This window comes from Nannospalax galili, unplaced genomic scaffold, assembly GCF_000622305.1.
Source record: "Nannospalax galili isolate Female #2095 unplaced genomic scaffold, S.galili_v1.0 scaffold109, whole genome shotgun sequence".
NCBI classification, from domain to species: domain Eukaryota; kingdom Metazoa; phylum Chordata; class Mammalia; order Rodentia; family Spalacidae; genus Nannospalax; species Nannospalax galili.
In genome coordinates this window covers 2,640,509-2,664,690 of record NW_008360315.1, presented here as the reverse complement: position 1 = coordinate 2,664,690, position 24,182 = coordinate 2,640,509, and the positions used below count along the sequence as shown (strand labels likewise).

Below are 24,182 nucleotides of genomic sequence, written 5' to 3'. Positions count from 1 at the left end.
GTAAAAGGTAAAAGTTATTATTCATGGTTTTTGGTTTTGCATATGTTATAATATAAATTATCAGTAACTAATAGAAAATAATATCTGTACAAAGAATCAAAGATTATAGAAACTCTGCCACTTAGTAATTTTTTATTTATGATGCTTGTCTATTTCAATTTTTAATAGATTTTTATTGATTTTCCCCCCTCTGGGGACATTTTTCCATGATGTGTAAGTCTTTTGGTGTTCTTAGTTCTAAGAAGATTTTAATACTTAATTTAGACTTGTGATGAAGAAATAATATGAAACAGAATAAAAAGAGTTTAAAGTGTCAGCCCATAAACTATCTCAGGAAATGAGGTGGAATCTCATTAGAAACTGGAGAAAAAGAGTTTTAAAAAACCTCTAGCACACATATACATCACATCTACATAATTGGAAATCAGCTACAATATTAAACCAAGAAACCTGTTTGCAAGTGAACTTGCCTTTAAAACTATTTCTCAGTTAGCAGATTCTTAGATACAGTTAGAGTGACTCAATTGTCATGGAACCACAGAATTTCAGGACTTTAAGAGATTTAAAAATTTTACAAAGCACCCTGTATTCTGGGGGACCATATTTGTACTGAGTGCTATGTACCATCTCTGGATATCTAGGCTTAATGGTTACCAATGGAGATGATAGATAGATAGATAGATAGATAGATAGATAGATAGATAGAGAGATAGAGAGATAGAGAGATAGATAATTGTTCATTTCATATAGCCTAACCATATTTAAAGCCCCTCCCCTTATCTGCCATGTGACTGCTGGGAATCGAACCCAGATTCTCTGCAAGAGCAACCAGTGCTCTTAAACACTGAACCATCTCTCCAGCCCTGATGTTGTGTCTTTTTGATGTTTAGGCTTTTTGTTCTATGTATATCCTAAACACTAGCCCTTTGTCAGATATATAACTATTAAGGCATTTTTCCCACTCAGTAGATTGCATCTTAATTCAAGTGTCGGTGTCCTTTGCTGCATAGAAGCCTTTCAGTTTCATGAGGTCCCATTTGTCAGTTGTTGATTTTAATATCTATGTATTGGGGTTCAAAGGTGCTTTCCTCTGTCTATAAATTGAAGGGTACTACCTATTTTCTCCTTTATCGAATTTTGGGTATAAAGTCTTAAGTTGAGGTCCTTGATCCCATTTGGAGCTGAATTTTGCTCAGGGTGACGAGATCTACTTTCAGTTGTCTGCCAGCTATTGATTTGACCAGCACCATCTGTTGAAGATGCTGTATTTCCTACAATGTGTTGTTTTGTCTTCTTCGTCAAAAATCAGGTACCTGTAAGTGCATGGACTTAAATTTGGATCCTCATTTCTATTCCATTGACCAGTATGTCTGTTTTTATGCCAACACCTTGCTGTTTTTATTACTGTACTTTATAGTATAACTTTAAATCAGGTTTGATGATATCCTGGCAGTGTTTTCATAATTCACGATTGCTTGGGCTATTCTGTGTCTTTTGGTTTCCGTATGAATTTTAAGTTTATGTTTTCAATTTCTGTGAAGAATTTGTTGGAATTTTTATGAGGATTGCTTTGAATCTGTAGCTTGCATTTGGTAATCTCACATTATTAATCCTACTAAACTATGATAATGAGAGGTCTTTCCATCTTCTGATATCTTCAGTTTCTGACTTCAGTGTCTTAAAGTTTTCGTTGTACACATTTTTCATTTCTTTGGCCAGATTTATCCCAATATATTTTATTATTTTGAGGCTATCATGGATGGAATTGTTTCCATGATTTTTCTCAGATTGTTCGACTGTAATAGTTATTTTTCTGTTGCTGTGATGAAAAACTGAGCAAAGAAACTTATAGAAGGGTTTATTTGAGCTTACAGTTCCAGGGGAATTAGAGTTCATCATGGTGGGAAGGCGTGGTGACAGGAGGCGACAGGAGTAGAAACTGGAACGTTCGCCTCTTCAAGCAGGCACAGGAAGCAGAGTGTGACTGGAGATCTGGCAAGGCTTAAGAACACGCTAACACTGCCCCCAGGGACAATGAATTAATAATCTTAAGTAACAAAGAAGAAAATTATAAAAACAGAAAAAGCAGTTATCACAGCTTAACACATTATACTAGTAGCAAGCGCAAGGATGGAGAAACGATAGGCAGAAAAATGTGAAGTATAGCTTGTCTAATGACTCACTATAGAAATCTCTGATTTTCTTTATCTTTAGTTTACAGAGCTTCTGTGGTTTCTGCAACACAAAGGAAAATGTACCATTATATAGCAAATGTTCCAGTAAAAATCCTGGACATTCTCGTCAGGACACAGATGAAATTATTCTGGTGATTTTTTTTTTTAGTTTGTGCTTGAAATTACACAAATAACTTTCACATAGTTAGCAATATAGTGCATTGTTTTCAAGTACATTTTCAGTTTCAATTCTCAAAATAGGAGACAGGCATTATCAAGGGAGAAATGGGGAAAATGAGAGTACTTTAGGAAGGGAGAAGGTAGGGTTGAACAGGGAGAAAGAAGAGATAAATAATGTTTATGTGGTGTGAAAAACCAGAGGGAAATGCATTAGTTCAAAAGCCTATTGAAAAATACACATATAGTACCTCTACATGAGTGCATGTACAGTTGTTGATTTTAATATCTATGTATTGGGGTTCAAAGGTGCTTTCCTCTGTCTGTATAATAAAAAACACAATGCCGGACAGGAGAAACCTCCCTTCAAGTTATTGATCAGGGTAGTCCAAGAGACTCCCCAAACAACAAAGGCTTTTGCATATCTCTTGATCATCTCCAAAAACTTGAAGGTAAGAAGACCCTATGACTGAAGACAGCACATATTTCAGACACAGGACTTGGAATAATTAAGCTGAAACTTACCTGGAAGCCTCCTCCCCAAAGACTAGCTCTCATAATTTTACAGGATACCATGCAAGCTTCTTAGGAGAAAATCAATCCAGTCCAACCCCAGTTTTAAAACTAATAACCACAACAATAACTGACACAGCAAACTACATTGGTGTAGTAGTGGCACTTTTATCTTGGGGGTAAACAACATCTATCTAATTGAACTTAAAGCCTGCTCAGTGGGAGGTAACTCATTGTGGTACTGTAAACATAGCCAAATACACATGGCTAGAAAAGTCATAAATCCTATAGAAAATCCTATGTCTGTCACATCCCTAGACAAACAAAATGTCTTACTGTATGCTAAATATTGATACTTATATTTAGAGATAAGTATACAAGTAACCACTCATCAAAGAAGCTTCTTTTTGCAATGGATGGAGGTTGTTACAGAATTCCACAACTGGTCACACACAGAGAATAAGTGCTGTGAGATGCCAAACTCTAAGTGACACATCTACAGTGGAACCTCTATATCTAAGGCTCAGTTCACATAGCAGAACAGGAGGCAGAGAGAATATTAATGTATCTTTCAACTCTCAGCAGAAGAGCTTCTTCATTCAGTCAAGCGTGATGCACAAAGATGCTCACAATCAGCCAAGTATAGAGAGTAAGAGAATGAAGGCTGTGTGTTCCTGGATAGGACTCCTGTAACAAACCTCACCCAGACAGAGCCCAGGGCCCATTGTGAAAGAGGGGGCAGAAAGTTTGAGAGAGCCAGGGGTGGTGCATGACCACAAGGAAACAGTCTTCCAGGCCACTGGAAACTTGCTCCTAGGAACTTACAGTAATGCTGACAGCATGAGTAAGACCCCTGCACGCTCAGTCACACAAAATCTCAGCAGAGAACTGTGGAAATGGGTAAGAAACCCCAACCCCAGCCAAGAAACGATTGGTAGTTTATCACTCTTGGGTGAGAGAGAGAGAGTTGATCTCCTCTAAGGGATTGATGCTAGATATGTTGACCAAACTCCAGTGGATGGATTCATACTGAGGGCCATCTGGGTACACAAACTTGACTCGATAGGCATTAACATGTATGAGAAAATGCATGAAATCAGGTACGTTGGCTATGGAGAGATGTAGATAGGGGAGAGGTTCTAAATATGATTAAGATGTGTTGTATGAAATGCACAAAAAATAATAAAATATAAATTGTAAAAAAGAAAATAATTGTTCAATGAAAGAAATACATGGATATCAAGGATTTCATAAAAGGCAGTGACAAGCAGCAGAGTCTCACAGTTAAAGGTAGAGGACTGTTATTTAAAGATGCAAATCTTAAACTCAAATTGCGCTGTTAAAAAAAAATGTTAACCTGAAGAGATGACTCAGTTGTTAAGACTACTTGATGCTCTTGCAGAACACATAGCTCATAACTGCCTGTAATTCCAACTCCAACGGATGAGATGCCTCCTGCTGGCCTCTACAGGCATGTGCAAGCATGCGGTACAAATACTCAAGGCACAAACACCCATAAAATAAGTTAATGAATCTTTTAGAAGAAAAATGAAAATGTTTTAGGTAGGGAGAAGTCAAACTACCAGACTCTTACACTAGAATTTGAGGCTGATTTAATAAATAAAAGAAAGAAAATATCAGAGTTGTTTTATCGGAGTTTCACCATGTAACAATTTAATAAACACATGAGAGAAAATTTATGTCCTCTCCTAATAAATAGCTTCTATAGCTGGTGATTAAGTCAAGAGAACTTTCTTTCTATGTCATGTCAATTAAACTTGAGACCTCAGTCAATAACTGGAAATGCTGGCAGGTACTGGAGAGCAGTGCTGTACCTAACTAAGGTTGTTATTCTTGGAGTAGCAGCTCAGGGAATGAAGTCTTCTTAAGACTTCTAAGCATGTTCACTGTAAGAGGTGTTTATATATTCCAGTGCTCCTGGGGATACTGACAACAAGTGTAGAGACCTGATTCGTGTTCTTAATAAATTCTGACTGATAGCCTTCTCACACTGAGGTTGATGACATAGCACTGAATCCTAGCTAGCTATGTCTGAAGTCACGACCATGTGACACTAAAGCTTTCCATTCTATTTCATTATTGGCAAGAGAGAGAATGTAAATAGAAAGTCAATCACGTTTTTATGTTTTCCATTGCACTGAGAGCTGCAGGTAAGTAATCTCTGCTATCAATAATTGCCAGATTTTCAGGAATCCCGTAACACACATTCAAATATTTTAATTTTACTTCATAGGATTTTTAGATTCCCTTATATGTGAAAAAGCTGTGGGGGTGAATTCCACTTCTAATTCACATGGATAGCCTGAATCTTTCACTACAGTTCTCTTAATTTTTATAAAGAAGTCTTCAGTTCCTAAGAAAATCTGTATTTTAACTTTGAGTTTTATGTCTCTTTCCTGCTGGTTCTATTATTTCAGATTCTTATTTGGATGATAGATGCCAACATAACAGAGGCCAGTGAATGAAATGAAATCAACCAAAATTGTCTCTATATTTAGCAGACAATCAGGACAAATGTCTAATAGACATGTGAGTGGTATAGCAATTTAAAGAACCAAACTGTGTAATTCTGTATGCATTTACATGGACGGTTTTGATGAAATCTTTCATGTGAATTAGTATAATCTCTCATATGTTGATTTTTCCCCACCAGGTCCAAGGAACCATCTTCCCAGCTCCCAACTTCAACCCCGTAATGGATGCACAAATGCTAGGTGGAGCACTCCAGGGATTCGGTGAGTCTGGGAAGTTCTGCGCTTTGACTGTAGTGTTATCTTGTTTTACCTTGTGCTAATATGGTACTTTGTGTGTGAAGCAGCTGAGGTCTTATAACGGAAATAGTTTAAACAAAATAATAGGGTAAGTAGGCTAAGAAGGAAAATAATAGAAGACTGTGATACTGAAGAGAAATTGTAAATTCAGAAATGTGTTCCTTATGCCCTCAGTTGCCTGGTTGTTCTATACTAGACAAAATTCCAAAGGAAGAAACCTTAATCTAAAGTAAAGCATCCTTCCTGACCTTAGCATTTGTTTGCTTTCTAACTTGTTTCTGTTGCAACTTGCACTTGCAGCCAGACCTAATTTCTATTCCCTCAAGTGGCTGTTTGTTCACACCTCATAAATTATCCCAATATTCTTGCCTGGCATTCTATTTACTTCCTTGTCTACTTTTAACCTCAATTCTTCAAGTGAGCTACCTCTTTGCATCTTGCTCTGACACTCCGAGCTCCACCAGCTATGCCATCCAGAGTCCTTCTTCCTTGATGTCACTTGTCCTATGCCTGCCCTTCACACCTATAGACTGGACTGTTAGGTCTTAGCACTTGGAGATTGGCTAGGAAATATATGTTCCTCCACTGAGACTAGAGTTTAGACAGGGAATATAGAAAGAAGAAGGAGGAAAATGGTTTGAGTCATTTTTAAAATGTTTAATCTTTAAGGTACGACATGACACTGATAAATATTCATACATTTTCCTTGAACAAAAACGATTTAAAAATTAGCTCTGGATGAGTAAGAAAATAGACATATTTTGCTTATTTTTGTTCTAGTTTGCTTTCTGTTGCTGTAATAAAACACTGACCAGAACCAACTTGGGGATGAAAGGGTTTATTCATTTATTTCATTTTACACTTCCAGGTAGCTGTCCATCACTGGGAGAAGTCAGGGCAGGAATCTAAGCAGGAGCAGATGCAGGATCCACTGAGGAATGAAGCTTACCGGCTTGCTCCCTATGGATCCTGCTCAACTAGCTTCCTTAAATAATTCAGGATCACTTAACCACTGGTGCCACTGCCCACAGTGGTCTGGGCCCTCCCACATCAATCAAAATAGCAAGACAATTCCCCACAGACTGACCATGGACCAATCTGATCTGGGAAATCCCTCAACTGAGAATCCCTCTTCCCAGGTGATTCTTAGTTGTGTCAGGTTGAAAGTAAGACGAAAGAAAAAAAAAAAAAAAAAAAGAAAGAAATGATTACAGAAAACATGAAAACCCAGCAATGTTATCTTTCAAACTTGATGGAGAAATAGGCATATTTCAAGACAGATACAAATTAAAGCAAATAGTGATGATCAAACCAGCACTGCAGAAAATTTGGAAGGAATACTATACAGAGAGGTATAGGAAAAACAGTTCCACCCAGGTGAACACATGAAAGAACACACTTTATATCTTTCAAAGAAGTGAGGATCTCTCTCTCTCTCTCTCTCTCTCTCTCTCTCTCTCTCTCTCTCTCTCTCTCTCTCCCCACCCCCATGGTGTGTGTACATGAATGCACAGATATGTGTTTTAGTTATGAGTAACAATGTCCCACAGGAAATAATAAAATATTAAATATGCCTTTTAAGTTGACTTTAGAAGTTGGCAGTCATTTCATACCTTTTAAAATATCAATCATCACTAGAAAATGTGTGAAGATAAAGTAATTTTTCTTTACAAGTGTGACTTTTGCTTTAAAACTGTAGGTCAGAGCAATCTAGTCACCACAAAACAAATTTCTTTGCTCCAGCTTCAATTTTCTAACATCGCAATTTTTAGAATGAAAACGTGGACTCATTCTAACTATTGTAATATTTTGCTTGTCAGGTTAGGCTAAGGGATTTCAGGAGGTTCAGCATTTGACTGCATAGCGTCTAGGGTAACCTGCCAGAACAGGAACTATTTCATACAATTCTGTCCATCATGGCGACTTTGATAAAGTGCAGTTGGAAAAGGCAATTACTAAAGTTTTGTCCAGATATTCTGATTTATGAAAATCTAAAACAAAAACTGAATTCTAAGGCAAATGAAAATCAACAATTTATACAAAACAGTTGAAAATTCAAAAACCAAATTGTATTCACTCAGCAGAAAATGGAGCACTTCTTAGCAGAGCATTTTTTCACAGTACAGTCAGCTTCTCTGTTCACCATCAGAAGCCACTTTCCCACCTGCATGTTTTCAAAACAACTGTATTTGTAAAAAGTCTGTGCATATGTGCTTTTCACATCTCTATGAGACATGGGATAACTAGAACCATTGTCAAGGTTGTTGTTTGAGACAGGGTCTCCCTGATGCCCCAGCTGGCCTACAACTCATATGTAGACCAGGCTGGCCTCTGTCTCATAGCAATCTGCCTGCCTTTCCCTCCCAAGTGCTGAGATTAAAGGTGAATGCTACCAAGCCTGGTCACCAGAACCATTTTAACCTATATCCTAATCAATCTGTTTTGAAACATTCACTCTGAGGGCTAAGGTAAACATCCTCACCTTGTGAAGGAGCGCTCTCAACATTAAGCATGATAGTAATCTAAAGATTTTGGAGAGTTTCTTTATCAAATTAAAGGAATTCCTGTTTCTACTTCAGTGAGAATTTTCGTGGCAGGTATTAGTTTTTTTTCGAATGCCTTTTCTGTGTCTGTCTATATAACCATATTTAATTTCCTCTTTGGACTGTCTAGAAAATAGATTACATTGATGTTAAACGTTATTAACTGTATATAATTCTTCCTATACGTTGTCATATACACTTTTCTATTTTTTGAGGGTTTTTAAAACTTTGTTCATGAAAGACCTTGGTCAATAATTTTCTTGTAGTGTCTTTCCCTGGTTTGGCATTAAAGTAATATTGGTTTACCTTAGAGAATGCTTTTGGGTATGCAGAAGGGATTATAGGCAACTTGAATTTTTTTAAAAAATTGACATATTCACTAATAATACATCTAAAGGCTTTTATTCTGACAGGCTATTGATAATTGATTCAATCAATTTTATAGCCATATGTTTATACAAACAGCACTTTTTCTTATATGAGTTTGAGTAGATCATATCTTTGAAGGAACTAATCCATTTATCTAGATGATTAAAATTTATGGCATAGAGTTATTTATAATGTTCCTTTTTATCCTTTCAGTGACCATGGAGTCAAGGAGATGACTTCCCTTTCATTTATTAGAACAGTACTCTATTTTTGTATTTTTATTAGGACTTTAAGAAAATGTTGACATACATTTAAAATCATTATGGAATGTTTCAGAAAGAGTAATTAATAAGAACTGCAATGAAAAATAAAAAAACAAATTTAGAGAGATAGTATATAATCTCAACAGAAAAAAATCAAATCAAAAGACTATACTAATTCAAGAAATGCCATGACTATAAGAAAAGCAGAGCGTAGGTAGTTGAAATCTTCTATGTATTATTTTTAACTCCCTTCTTAGAATGAACTTTGCTCATTTCCGTTATCACCCTCTGTTGACACCCTGCCTATTCTTCCACCAGCCTCCTTTTCTTTCTAAATATTTTATCTTTTACTGAAAAACATTTCCAGGCTGTAAAACTGACAAGAAACTGGAAGAAAATTCATAGATCTTGGGAGCAAAGGAAATATTAATAACTTCAAATATTCTAGGATACATTTCCTAAGATAAAGGCCGTCAAGAGTCTGTAGTTATGAGAGGAACCTGTCTACATTTTAGTCAAGCAGACACAAAAGTTAAGGTCATCTTGGTCATCCTACCATCAATGTAATTAGAAATATCAAATGATGTAAAGAAAATATGATATGACTGGTGGGGATGTGTGATGCGATAGGTGATGTAATATGCTCTAAGATGTTAATAAGTACAGGATGCATAGCCCCAAACAGAGTCTAGGCTATGAGTGAGAAGCTCTATGTTCTATGCAAAGCGTGCAGACACCATGTACTGCCATTATTTCCTTCTGGGTTACTCTTCTTCTCCCTAGGGGTCCTGACAAGAGCTGCCATGTTTTCATCAGTTTGAAAGACAGAGGGGCTTTATTTATTTTTAGTGGGATGGATTCCATGGTGAAGAAAAGATAAGTTTCCCTTACCCTCCTGTATTTCTTATGGGATTTCTATTTGTTTGTCTTAACTAGAGGGAGGCAATGCGTAGCAACAGTGAGAAGGAGCCTAGGATTCATCCAGCATTGATTACTGTGTGGTGTCCAATTTTACTTAAAAGTAGAGCATTGTCAGGGATATTGCTGGTTGATTTTCATCCATAAAGGGGAGGCTCTTCCTAGCTACAGGGTAGTAGCTTTACTAATCATCCACTACTATTTCCTTCTAGACTGTGACAAAGACATGCTGATCAGCATCCTAACGCAGCGCAGCAATGCACAGAGGCAGATGATTGCAGGAGCCTACCAGAGCATGTATGGCCGGGTAAGAACTCTTTGCCTTGACCTGTTCCTAGACAAACTCCTAAGACTTATCACTCCTCTCAGAGAACCGGAACTCACAGAGCACAAACACTCCTCACCTTTGTGTTCATTAAAAATAGTCTGCAGTGCTCTTACATGTTTCAAGGAATAAGAGCTATATCATTAAATGTATATATATATATATATATATATGGATGAAGTATGTTCACCCAGTAACCTATCAGTCCTTTTCTAAATTCATATAGTAGCCCCCAAAAGAAAAGTTGGATAACCTTACATGCACTTGGTCCAATTAGGCTATAAGAGTTGAGCTGGGAATGTCTGTATGGAGCTTTAGGGGAGGCAAAGAGGACTAATGATCACTGGGGTCAAAAAAATAACAGCTTTTCCTCCAATTCTCTGCAGGTCCTCACCTAGCTCTGAACCAATACGAATTCTAGTCTACCTTTTTTTCTCCACAGCATGCAGTGATGGAGACCATTAGAAAGGAATGGCAGTTTAAAAATAGTTTAAGGCAATAAAACCATCCATGTTTTAAAGTAATTGCACTCTAATTTCAAAGCAGGTACCATTAAGAATTCTTTGCTTTTGTTACGTATTTAAACCACAGATTCAGAACAAAAACTCTTCAGGCCAAAAGGGCCTGAAATAGCAGTTACTTTGTCAACTGAACATTATCGATGAAACACTGTCATAAAACTTTCTCTATAGAAATTGACTCTGTCTGTAAAGCTCAGCCTTTGAACAACCATAACACATGCAATAAAAGATGGCCCTACATTTTAGAATGAATTAATGATCCCAAAAGCTCTCCAAGTAGAGAAGAGTTGAATTAAAGGCAAAGAAGACAAGCAGCTATACCTTTATCCCCATGAACGTGCACCACAGCTTATGCCGCCATGATACTAATGCTAGGTGTTTGGATTATTTTTTTAACAAAATATAAAAGTGGTAAAAGTTATATATATAGTTGTTAATGTAAATTAAATTTTCACAATACTGTCTGATATGCTAATTTTCAGGAACTTCTTTTTAATCCAAAGGCTTACATAGATCTTAGCTTTCAATATGCCAAGTTAATTTAGGCCAAAGAATTTCTGTGACGCAAGTGCTGCAGATGATGCCAAAGCAGATTAAAATAATTAAGAGACGGGATTTAAAATCAGTTCTTAAAAACTTATATTGAAGTGAAGCAAAGAAAGTCTTAGAGTTCAAGCCTGCACTTGTGCCACACAACCCACACGTCCTGGCTGATCGTTAAATGCTGAAGACCCAGGAAGACATTGGGCCGGGCTTGTCCCCCACCACTGAAATGTCATTGTCATTCAGTTAACTGCCAAATCCTACCGTTTACCTCTCCCCTCACATTCCTGCTTTTCTCTGCTTACATGGTCTTGATTTAGGTCTCTACACTTTCTTGCCCTAGCTGACTCCTACCTAGTTCATGCTACTCCTAATTTATGCCATTCCACTATTCAACTTAAAGACATAATGACTCAAATTTCAATTTAGCCAGGCATGGTGGTACACGCTTTTAATCCCAGCCCTCAGGAGTGGAGGCTGACCAGCCTGGTCTACATAGCCAGTTCCAATCCTGCTGGGACTACAGGGAGCCTTATCTCAAAAAGACCGAAAAAATATTCTACATTTTCCCTGAACATTTATACCATTTTTCTGTCATAAATGTCCATCTTTGCCTGATATAAATTCGAATTCTTTCGCAGGGCATAAAAAAACATTCCTTACTTCATTTCTCTTTTCTGTATTAATCCCTCCTCATGCTTCCTTACATACTTTCTTTTTTTAATATTTTTAAGACATTTTTTAATATTTTATTATTTTTATTTTATATGTATACATATATTGCCTGCATGTAAGTAAGTGCACCTGTGTTGTGCAATGCCTATGGAAGACAGAAGAGGCTGTCAGATCCCCTGGATCTGGAGTTATGGGCAAATGTTAGCTGCCACATGGATGCTGAGATTCGGACTGGGGTCTTCTGCAAGAACAGTCAGTGTTCTTAACCACTGAGCCATCTCTCCAGCCCTCCTTATATACTTTCAACCATAGCCACAGAGTATTTGTAGTTCTCCAATCATTCTGCCTCCCTCCTCACCCTTCATCATTCTGTTCCATCTGTCTCCTGTAGCCCAGTTCTCATTGCACACGGTACCTCACCTGTCATCCTCCCAGACGCTGGACACCATAGTTACTCCACTTACCCCTCAAATCCAGTGATGCACATGTGTGATGCTAATCACCTGTTCCATCACTTCTTCAGTCTGTGAGCTTGTTTGTATCTGTTTCACATTACCAGTGTCTTAAGACGTGAAACTTGAAATCATTTTTATTCAGCCAAGAGTTTAGCATAAATGGTTGCTTAACATCAAGACTGTTTAAGTAATGTCTGTTGAATGACACTGTGACCTCGTAGCTAATTGCAGTTTTTCCAAGGAGATGCAGACTTTGTTCCTCCTAAGTTGTGCAGCCTGCCATGCTCCCCTCTACTCCAGGCCAGGTGCTTTCTGCTTGGGGTCCAGAGGTCTCTATACACAGGGCTACCATGAGACTTGCCAGATTGTTTCACTACTGTATCAAATTCACTGCAACATCAAGAAAAACACGGACTGCATTATGTTGTGTCTACTCTCTAGAGTTTTCCTTCAAGTTCTGACAGAGGGGGCACTTTATTAAATAATGAATTCAAAGAACAGCACTATGCCCATTTACTTTTTAACAATAATTAAATTAAGTTAAAAGTAAGTGAAAAGGGAAATTTCTTGTTAATAGAGCTGTAATTTAAATTAAATGCTTCTAAGTTGCCTAGAGTTCACTTTTCTAACACCCTTTCTGTGGTTGCTGCAGGTTAATTTGCATGACCATTTGTTAGGTCTTCTGACCTCCCCCACTCTTCACATTCTTATATTTCGTGTTTGCTATGTTCTGCTTTCTGTGATGAGCATGTATATATTATCTTCTGTGTTAATCATTGATATTTTTATTTCCTACTAACACGGATAATCAAGCTATTGAGTGAAGCACAATTTGAGGCATGCTCCATCTGCTTGTTAGATCATTCACATTAGTGAGGGCCTGCTGGATTTCATCTACAGCATTGTCTTACCCATAACAGAACCTAATCCCCAGGCTCAACTGAAACGTTGTTTGGAGTGTGGCTGATTGGCATATTTCTCAGTATAATCAATGTGATTACTACTGCTCTTTCTCACCAAGGCAAATGTTGGTCTATTGACAATGCAACACAGCTAAGGAACACTGAGCTGCTTTGGGGACAGGGAGGAGGCTGTTGGTACCAGACAAGCTTGACAACCAGACAACAACTCCCAAAGGAGTTCAAATGGAGTATCAAACCAATTTATTTTCCTGCTTTTCAACTGTAACAGGAATGACCATCTCTGAAATATGTCTGTCGTGTAATTGCAGCATTGATTGTATAATTTGGTGCAGGGACAGTCAATCCCACAGGCAGAACACAAACCAAAACCACCTTACTAAATTGTGTTTCCATAGCCTCTCCATTGTTCTCAAGTCAAAAAGCACCAGAATTAGCAAGGGCAGTGAGCATCACACATCCTTCAACGTTTTGCTAACTACATGGTCACCCACCACAATGACTACACTAGCATTCCAGAATGCCTTCACCATTCTTATTTTTACCTGTAACACTTATCATCTTAGCCTACCACCTATTCTTATTCCTATTTATTGGATGTCATTTATTATTATTATTATTATTATTATTATTATTATTATTTATCTCTGAAATACAAATCCCAAAAAGGGAAAATATCTTTTTATTCACCAGTGTTTCCAAAGCATCCACAGCACCAGAATTCAGATGATTGGAACTATTTATTATATCAAGTTCCCCAAATGTGTCAGAGCACTAACTGCTAGGCTTCTAAGGGGGTAGTTAGAAGGTCAAAGGGCAGGGCCCTAGTCCAATAGGACAAAAATAGCAATACCAGGGGTGTACATATTTAAAAAAATAACGAAGTGGTTTTGTGCAAGCCAGGGAAATGGAACAAACCTGCACAACTAGACGCTGGGCTTTCTGCCTGCATAATTGTGTGAAAGTACCTTTCTGTTGTTTAAGTCCATAGCATCCTGTCACAGCAGCCTAGCTGACTAATCACATTAGTACTTGATAAACAGATATGATGGATTTAGAAAGAATTTACTCTTCAAACTCTCCTGCTCAATCTTCTCCTTTTCATCCCTGAGCTTCACAGATAAAAATACCAGTATGAAGAACATACTGAGGAAGGAGCTTTCTAGAGTGTTATCTATGCTACAGAGACCCTAGTACCCCTAACAAGTGCTGTATCTTCTCCTGCACTCGTCACTTTAGTTTGAAAGAGAGAATAAATGTAGTTTTAGCCTAAAAACTGAACTTAATTATATAAATTATCATAGATAAACATTTTATAAATAGGAATTATGATTTAAGATGATACAGTTACATCATCTTTCAAATATGTAAGCTAAATATAATTTTTGGTAAAACTCAGAACTTCACAAACATGAAAAATGATGTATAATTTCAAAAAGGTTTCCTAAGAATCAGAGTTTTATAAATTCAGAAAATCAACTGTATAGGTTTGTTGTAGCCTACAAAATTATTTCTCTTGAATAACATAATTTCTGCTAAGGTGAGAATGGGGGGGGGGAGAGGAAGAAAGAAGGAAAGGGGAAAAGAACATTAGACATGCATTAAAACTAGCCTCACTGGATTTCAAAATGCTTTTTAAAGAAGTCTTGGAAATTTATGCTTGTACCTGCAACATAGTCCTCCTCTTAAAGCATTAGATGATTTAAAATTTCAGTTTTAGCCTGTCTATTCTATGGGTATATGAAACACACTTTAGTTTTAACTTGCTTTTTTCCCTGGTCAAATTTAATGATGGGCGTCTTTCACTGATTCTTTTGTGTTACTGGCTACTGCTTCTTTTTAATATTTTATTTATTATTTTTCTTTTTATTTTATGTGTATTGCCTGCATGTACATGAGTTCCCCCGTGTCATGCAATGCTGTGGAGGTCAGAAGAGTGTTTTGGATTCCCCTGGAACTGGAGTTAAGGACGGTTCATAGCCGCCATGTGGGTTCTGGGAATTGAACCCAGGTCCTCTTCAAGAGCAGTCAGTGCTCTTAACCGCTGAGCCATCTCTTAGCATTTGATATGCTTGATGTGTTTGTCATTATGTATTGATATGTAGTTATTTGCATATTTTTACTAGTATTCCTTGAGAATATATTAATAGATTGAAAATATTTTCTTTAAATATGTGGTTATATTATATAATTATACAGTGTTTTTAAAGAGTTGTATTGATTCTTTGAGAATTTCATACGATGTATTTTGATCGTATTCAGATCCCCCTCCCTCATGTACATCCCTACTGTACTATGCTCCCACTCTGACTTCATGTCTCTTATTATTCATTAAGGCCAATCAAGTCTAATTTGTATTCCCAAATGCTCTTGGGTGTGGGTCCATCCCCTAGAGTCTGAACAACATACCCAGCATCATAGCCTTAAAGAAAACTGGCTCTTCCTTTCCCAACAGTTATCAATAGCCAATAGTTCCTCTGTTAGGTGTAAGGCATTCTTTACATCTTTGCCCTCCACAGTGGGGTTTTGTCTGGCTTGGGCTAGTACAGGTCTTGTGCCTACTGTCATTAGCACTGTGGGTTCGCCTGTGCAAGTGCCCTATTGTGTCTGGACAGAATGATTTCTTTGCATTCTTCCACCACCTCTGGCTCTTACAGTCTTTCTACTCTTCTGCAATGATCTTTGAGCACTGGGAGGAGAGGGTATGATAACAGATATCTGATTTAAGGATAAGCACTCCACAGTCTGTTACTCTCTGCCCCTTGGCCCAGTTTCAGGTTACTATGTTAATCATCATCTGCTGCAAGAAGAAGCTTCTCTGGTTAGAATTGAGAGATATACTGATCTATGGGTATAATGATAAGTTATTATGATGTTTAATATTGTATCTATTTAGTAGAATAGTAGTGAGTTCTCCCCTATGGCCTGTGACCTGCCTAGCCACAGGTTCTTGACCCTGTAACAGTATCAGGTATGGGCTTCATCTTGTGAAGTGGGCCATAAAGCCAATCAGAAAGTGGTTGGTTACTCCCATAACATTTGTGCCACTATCGCACTAGTGTGCATGTCTTTGGTATTTGAGTAGAATGTTCTGTATATTTCTCTTTGGTTCATTTGATTTCTGATGTCATTTAACACCAAAGTTTCTCTATTTAGTTTTTGTCTGGATGACCTGTCTATTGATGAGAGTGGTGTATTGAATTCATTCACTGTCACTGTGCTGGAGTCAAACTGTGATTTTTTACATCTAATATAATTATAGAAATACTATAATAGAATGAAACTGAATGCCCTGTGTTTGGTGAATATATGTTTAGGATTGTAATACCCTCTTGGTGGATTTTTCCTTTAATGAGTATGAAATGTCCTTCCTTATCTCTTCTGACTAGTTTTGAGTCCATCTTGTCACATATTAGAATAGCTGTACTTGCTTGTTTCCTGGCTCCATTTGTTTGAAATACTTCTTTACATACTTGTGCCCTAAGGTAGTATTGATCTTTGATGAAGATTTAGATTTCTTGCAGCTAACAAAAAGGTGGAACCAGTTTTCTGATCCAATCTGTTAATCTGTGTCTTTTTAGTGGGGAAGTGAGACTTAATATTGAGAACTGTTAATGACCAATGTTTATTAATTCCTGTTAGGTTGTTGTACTGATGGTGTTTTTTCAGACCTTTTGGTTAACCGTTCTGGAATTGTATTTTTTAATTTTTTAATTTATTCTTTGCAATTTTAATATAATTTGATGGCATTTAGATCTCCTATCCACACCTCACCCCTCTGCCCCACCTGCTCATTGTAATGTACTCTCTTATATATAATATGGTTTATAGTGTCTGAATTGTGTCCCCAAACATCCTTCAGTGTGGGTCCATCCACTACGCCCACCAAGAGTCCCATTCCTATAAGATAATGTCCTTCCCCATCCTAGAAGTCGTCAATTGCCAAAAGTTCCTTCAGTTGGGTTGGGATTTCTTACCCATGTCCCCATGCCTATGGTTTGATTTTGTCTGGTTTGAGCTTGCACAGGACTTGTGCATGCTGCCACCACTGTTGTGAGTTCATATGAGTAACTGACCTGCTCTCTGGAAGACTGTTTCCTTGTGGTCAACCCCCTTTGGCTCTTACAGTCTTTCCACCTCCTCTTTGACAATGATCCTTGAGCCTTGGGAGGCACAGGCTTGAAATAGGTGTCCTATTCAGGAATAAGCACTCTGCAGCCTCTTGCTCTCAGAACATTAGCCAATTGTGGGTTTCTGTGTTAAGCACCATCTTCTATATAAGGAAATCTGATGAGCACTAAGAGATAGAAGTGCTTATTTATTCCACATCCCCTGTCTCATTTTGCTATGTTTAATCTTTTGTTGGATTGAAGTATTCCTTCTAGTATCCTCTGTAGAACTGGCTTAGTGGTCATAAATTCCTGAAGTCTGTTTTAATCATGAAAACTTTTTCTTTCTCCTTTGATGGTTTTGGGGAATACATAGATGCCAGTCTGGACTGGCATCTCTGTGCTTTCCTAACTTATAGGATATTTCTGATTTTCATAGTCTCCTTTGAAATATCAGCCATTATTCTCATGGACCTGCTTTTACATGTGGCTAAATTTTTCTCTCTTACAGCTTTCAGTATCCTTTCTTTGTTCTGTACACATAGTGTTTTGAGTATTACATGATGTGAAGAGTTTCTCTTCTGGTGTTTTTCCTGTTTACTTGGTGTTATGTGTGCCTCTTGTACCTTGGTAGGTATCTGTTTTCTTCATTTTCCTCTGTGAATATTTTCTGTGCCTCTGACCTAGGTTTCTTCTCCTTCTTCAATGCATGTGATTTGAAGTTTTGGTTCTTTTTTGTCTGTTTTGTTTTATTTTACTTTTTAAGACAGGGTCTTCCTTTAGCCAAACTGGTCTGGATCTCACAGATATCTTCCTGTCTCTGCCTCCTGAATGCTGGAATTAAAAGCCTTCACCACCATGCCCAGAGAGGTTTGGTCTTTTAAAAAATATTTTATTGAGATTTTGTGCATTGTGTCTAATAGATCTTAATCAAATTTAGACTACTCTCCCTATCTACAGCTCTCCATACCCCCCACACACACACATAAGATTTCATGCATTCTTTCATATATATATTAAGTCCTTTCAGGTCAATAATTTGCACCCTGACGTTCCTTAGTGCAAGTTCATCCATTGGAGTCTAGTCAGCCTATCTAGACTCTCTCCCTTAAAGAAGATCTACTCTCACCCAGCAGTAATCAGTTGCCAATATTCCTAGGCTAGGGTTGGGACCTGTTACCTATGGTTTTATTTTTAGAAAAAAAATCTTATTTATTACTTTTATTTTATTTGTATGAGTGTATTGCCTCATATTGTGTATGTCTGTATGTGTACCTCTGTTGTGTAATACCTACAAAGGTCAGAAGCGAACAGCGAATCCTGGGAACTGGAGTTATGGACAGTTGTTTGCCACCCTGTGGGTGATGGGAAATTGAACCCAGATCCCCTGCAAGAGCAGCCAGTGCTCTTAACCACTAAGCCATCTCTCCAGCCTGAAGTTTGGTATTTTTATAGTATCCCAGAGGTCCTGCATGATCCTGCATTATCCTTTCTTGGATCATTTTAGATTTAACTTTTTTTTGACTAAGTGATCAATTGCTTTGACCTTGTCAAGATCTGACATTATCTCTTCCTCTTAAACCAATCTACTGATGAGGCTTTCCTCTGAAGTCCATGTCCGACTTCCTGAATTTTTTTTATTTCAAGTTTTATTTCAGTTTGGCTTTTCTTCAGAGATTCTATCTCTTTAATTCTAATTTCATATCTTGATCTTGAATTGTTTTACTATTCAACTGTCTGTGTTTTGCATGCAGTCTTCCATCTTTTATTAGCATCCTCTTTGAATTCATTGAACGTATTTATAATAGCTGACTTGTACATCAGCTAGGTTGCCTTTCTCAGGCAACATTATGATGGGATGCTAATTTCTAGAGGAGACATATTGTCTTGGTTATTTGGTAATATTTCTGTGATAGGACCAAAGCATCTGGGGTTTCTGTCCCAGATGTCCCTGGTCGTGTTTCTTGGTATGAATATCTGATCTCACCTTTGTTAAATAGCTGTTTGGGTGTTTGTTTGATGTTACCCCCAATTTGTCAGGTGCTGGTCCAGCTGAGTGGTGCTTGCTCTTTAGTCTTTGGGTCACTCCGTGTTCATGTACGAATGGGGTTTAGAAAATGGTCTCAGTTAACTAAGAATAAATGCAGCTTCTCAGCTGGAGGCTTCAGATCAGGTCAGACTGTACACGGTCTCTATGGCATTCAGGCGGATGCTAGGTGAATGGGTCAGCAGACAGGCCAGTGTTAATTTTTGGTTGGAAGGACAAATGATTCCACTCAGTGCTAAGGAAGAAAATGTGCAAATGTACCTATGTCCTGACTGGGTCTGTGTGGACTGACGCGCATGCTGCACAACACCAGCTATGCTTGAGAGGGTAGAGATGGCAGTAAGGCAGGGGAGAGTCTGTAGAACTCACCAGTCTGGGCCAGTTGGAAGGTGCTACAACTTGTGCTAGGCCTGGGAGTGAGGGAATGTAGACAAGCAATGCTGGGATTCAGCAACTCATAAGTCTGCCAAATGCATGGGGATGTATGATGCAAGCTAGGCCTGGGAGCTGAGATGACAGACAGGGAATAGTGGGGTTTCATAACGCATCAGATTGGCAGGTGCATGCCGATGCATCTCCTGAACTGTATCTGGGGAGGAGGAGTATGTGACGGTGGGCAGAGAATGCTGGGTTGGGAAATTCACAGGTCTGGTGGGTGCACTGGGATATATGACCCAAGCTAGGCCTGAGAGGGTTAGACAGCAGACAGGGAATTCTGGGGTTGTAGAGATAATTATCTTATAATAATATACTATAATATACCTGTATATTATGTAGAACTGCCTTAAAAACTGTGAATGATAGGGGCTGGAAAGATGGCTCAGCGGTTAAGAACACTGGTTGTTCTTGCAGAAGATCCAGGTTCGAATCCCAGCACCCACATGGCAGCTAACAACTGCCATAACTCTAGTTCCAGGGGATCTAACATCTCTTCTTTCCTCTGCTGGCATTGCACGACAGGGGTGCCCTTACCTACATAAGGCAATACACGCATACACATAAAATAAAAATAATAAAAATATTTTAAAAACTGTGAATGATAGGAGGCTTTAGCTTATTTACAAACTAGCAAGTTAATCAAACAAGATGGCATGGATGTTGGTAAAAAGGAAACTCTTGAGTCAAAGAAAAGATCACTCACTACTCTTGGTAGTTGTGGTAGATCAAGTATCAGAACTTTTGTAGTACTTCCCTGAGACTTAATTCCCATGGATCAAGGTGAAGAGAAGACAGTCAGATAACATCTTAACAGTCAGTGAGTGGCGTTGTAGTGGAGAAAACCATGAGATTAGGAAACCAAAAAACATGCCTTCTTTTGCTCATTAGAGGGTCTCTATATTCTGAAAGTATTGATTATATAAATATCTTTGGAGAATAAGGACAGAAGGACTGTCAGTGACTCGCTGTGTATAGTATTCAGCACTATGAAACCCAAAGAGAATTATCACCTACTAGCATCACCCTAAGTTCTATCCTGTCTCCATAATGCTCAATGTTTGGTAGTAAGTAATACCCAAACCAAATAGTTCTCAAAACTAGTCCCTACACGTCACCTACACATTCATGTAGAAGGTCAGCCCATTTCTTTATCTATTAGTTTCCATTTCCCCCCTAATTTTTTGCAACTATTTCTCTTTCTTCAGTGATGGCAAATACTTTCTAAAGAATGCTTGTTTTGTGTTATCCTTGTGTTGAGAAAGGCAACTTTTGGATAGATGGTTTTCTGCCACTGTAACAAATTACCTGAGGTAATCAACTTATAGAAAGAAAAGATTTATACTTATCAAGTTGTCCTGTTGATTTTTATTCTTTTAATGAGCTGGCACATCATGGTGGAGGCAGGCAGCAGGACAAGACTGCTCATGGCTGAGAAGAAATGGGAGAGAGAGGGAAAGAGGGAAGTAAGGGAGGACAGATGGATGGATGGATGGATGGAAGGAAGGAAGGAAGGAAGGAAGGAAGGAAGGAAGGAAGGAAGGAAAGGACTGGTATCCCACTATCTTTATGTCACAAATGACTTAAGGAACTCCCACCAAGCCCCACCTCTCCAAGGTTCCAAAATCTCCCAATAGACAATACATTTGAGACCAAGCATTTAATACATAAGCCTTCAGGAGACATACATTCAAGATCCAAACTGCAGCAGCTTCAACATACTGTGTTTCCCTAGAAAACCGAACTGTTGTCATTATCAGACGAAGATGAATAACCTTTGTCTATAGAATGCAGCTGTGTGAAAGTTTATTCATTCACTTTTGCAAAGTAATAGAGCAACTTGCACAAATGTTCTTAAAACACACCTGCACAAGTATTTGCACAGTGGCTGCTGGGGTGAGTAGAATGAACACAAATTTTAAGTTTCATTTATGTGCCTGCATTGTTGAATGTTTAAATATCAGACATTGTTTCATGATAATAAAGAAGGCATATAAGTTAAAAGCATACAGAAGAGTTCCTCTGATCATATTCAGACAAGGAAAATACTGGCCATACTTCTACTTCTGACCCCTGTTCACCCAGAGGAAAAAGAAGAGAAAAGGAATCAGGAATGAGATACTTACAGTTTACTTTAAATTTAATCAGAATGGTCAGAATAGTTGTGACATGGTTAATGTGCAGTTTCAGCAACAGCACAGAACAGCTCAATTTGAAAAGCAAGTACTCATTAGCTTAATGTAGGGCCAAGCTGCGATTCCAGCAGAGCCTGATTCAGGGTAAATCTTCAGAAAATAAGAAATCAGAGGTGTAAGGCTGGGGAGTCACACCCCAAAGGTTGCATCTGAAAAGATACTTATATAACTCCAAGTGAGAATTTAAGGCTCTAATCAGGAAGCCTATTTGAATGCTCTTCTTTGAACTTTCAAAGTTTAGTTATTTAAGCATAATTCAATATTTATCTTCCCAATTAAATGCATACTCTCCTTCCCAGTGCCCTGGTAATATCATACTGTTCTCATTCCTAGAGCCCTCATCATGTTCTGCATTGCAACCTAGTTTTAATTCCTGATTTCTGACCCTCTCCTCAAGGGAAACTGCTCATGGATAGAGAAGTGTCTCCTTGTTTATCTTTGAAGTGCCAAGAATGACTACAAACAAGTAATTGTTGAATTGCATGTTGCCCTATTCATTCACTCATTCATCCACTCACTTTGTAAGTACTTTGTAGTTAGCAGCACAGTTCTGTGGGCTGATGAAAGAGCCAAGGATGAACGATCAAAAGCTCCACCATGATGGAACTATCCTGCCTGGATGAGAAGGATCGTACATTGTAAAATCTGTCATGTTAGAAGACAGTAAGTGTTGTGGAATAAAGAGAAATCCAAGTGAGACATGCAGGAAGTGCTGGGGGCCTTCAGGACTCAATGACTGTACAGGGCTCATTGAAAAAGCAGGGAAGATGAGCTGCGAGAACACACTGACGAAGAACATGAAAGGCAGAGAGATGGGCAAAGAGTATCGGAGCAGATCTGCCTCCCCCAACTCAACCCCCAGAGCAGCAAGACCACTGTAGCCCCCAGTTGGCAAATCAGAAGCTAAGAGCACAGTGATGAGGACAAAGGAGTGATCAGGATGCACCATTAATCTTGTCAGCTCTGCTGAGAATTTACATTTACATGCAGTAAAACACCCAGTGCTCATTTTCTTCTGAGATCAACCATGCAAAAGAATGCTATCGTTTATTTTGGAGTGGGAGGACATTTTGAGCACAGAAGTGATTATTCTGACTTGTGCTTTTACAGGACATTATTGTCAGATTTTATTGAGAGAGACACTACAGGAAATAAGCAGAAGGACATCTCATTTGGTAGCTATTATGTTGCTATAGGAAAGTGATGACAGTGGTCCGGTCAAGGCTTGCAGCTGGGGGAGCAGCAACAAATGGCCAGTTGCTGGGAATGCAGGCATGTGCTGCTTAATGACAAGGTCCCCGTCTGAGCACGGCATTAGCTGATTTCAGTCTATGAACATCAGCAGTGCACTTGCTCAACTAAGGCAGCTAAGATTTCACCGGGAGATAGGAATTTTTCAGTTCCACTGTATTCTTATGAGATCACCATGGTATATGCAGCCCCCAGAACATTATTTCCAAGTTAGAGATAATCAGATTTACTGAAAATAAGAAGAAATGCAAGACAGCAGACAAAACTGAGCTTGGAAGACAGTAAGAGACAGAAACAGAAGTCGGAGAGAGGGAAGATCCCCTGTATGCAATTTCTGATAGCTAATCTTTAAAAAAAAATCGTGTATGAGTGTTGTTCTTGAAGGCATGTAAATGTATCACACACATGCAAACCCAGGAAGGCCAGAAGAGTGCATTGGACCCCCTGGAACTAGAACTATGCACAGCTGTTAGTGGTCGTGTGAGTGCTTCATCTTCCCAAAGACCAACCAGTGCTCTTAACTACTGCACCAGCTTTCCAGCCCCAATAACTAATCATTTTTTTTTGTTGCAAGCATTATTTGATATTTGGAGCGGAAATGATATTTATGGAGTGTCTATCCAATGACAGAAAATATTTTAAGAATTTCACCTGCTAAGTATTTTATGTATTAACTGTGTAGATTTTGTGATATTACTTTAGGTAGAGGGGTGAAAATACAAAGACATTTAGGCACATTTTTGAACTTTCATATATGTATGTTCTTTACTCAGAATGCAAAACCATAATCTACTGACAGTAGAGGTTATCTGACACTTTCTTTCACTGTGGTATTTCATTGAATTTTCTTTTTAAAAAATTACTATAGTTACACAGACACTCTCTCTCGCAAATTCTATTACAAAATAAAGATATATATCGCCATCTAGCGACAGTGCTAACTTCAGTCTACAGTGG

General features: G+C 38.2%; 1 protein-coding gene across 1 annotated transcript in view; it reads left to right on the top strand.

Annotated features, from left to right (window-relative positions):
• Anxa10 (annexin A10) overlaps positions 1 to 24,182 on the top strand; it is a 90,352-nt gene that overhangs the window by 22,067 nt on the left and 44,103 nt on the right. The window contains exons 2-3 of the mRNA XM_008824945.1: positions 5,539 to 5,620; positions 9,962 to 10,056. Coding sequence (XP_008823167.1) covers positions 5,539 to 5,620; positions 9,962 to 10,056 — 177 coding nt within the window. The remainder of the gene's footprint in view (positions 1 to 5,538; positions 5,621 to 9,961; positions 10,057 to 24,182) is intronic.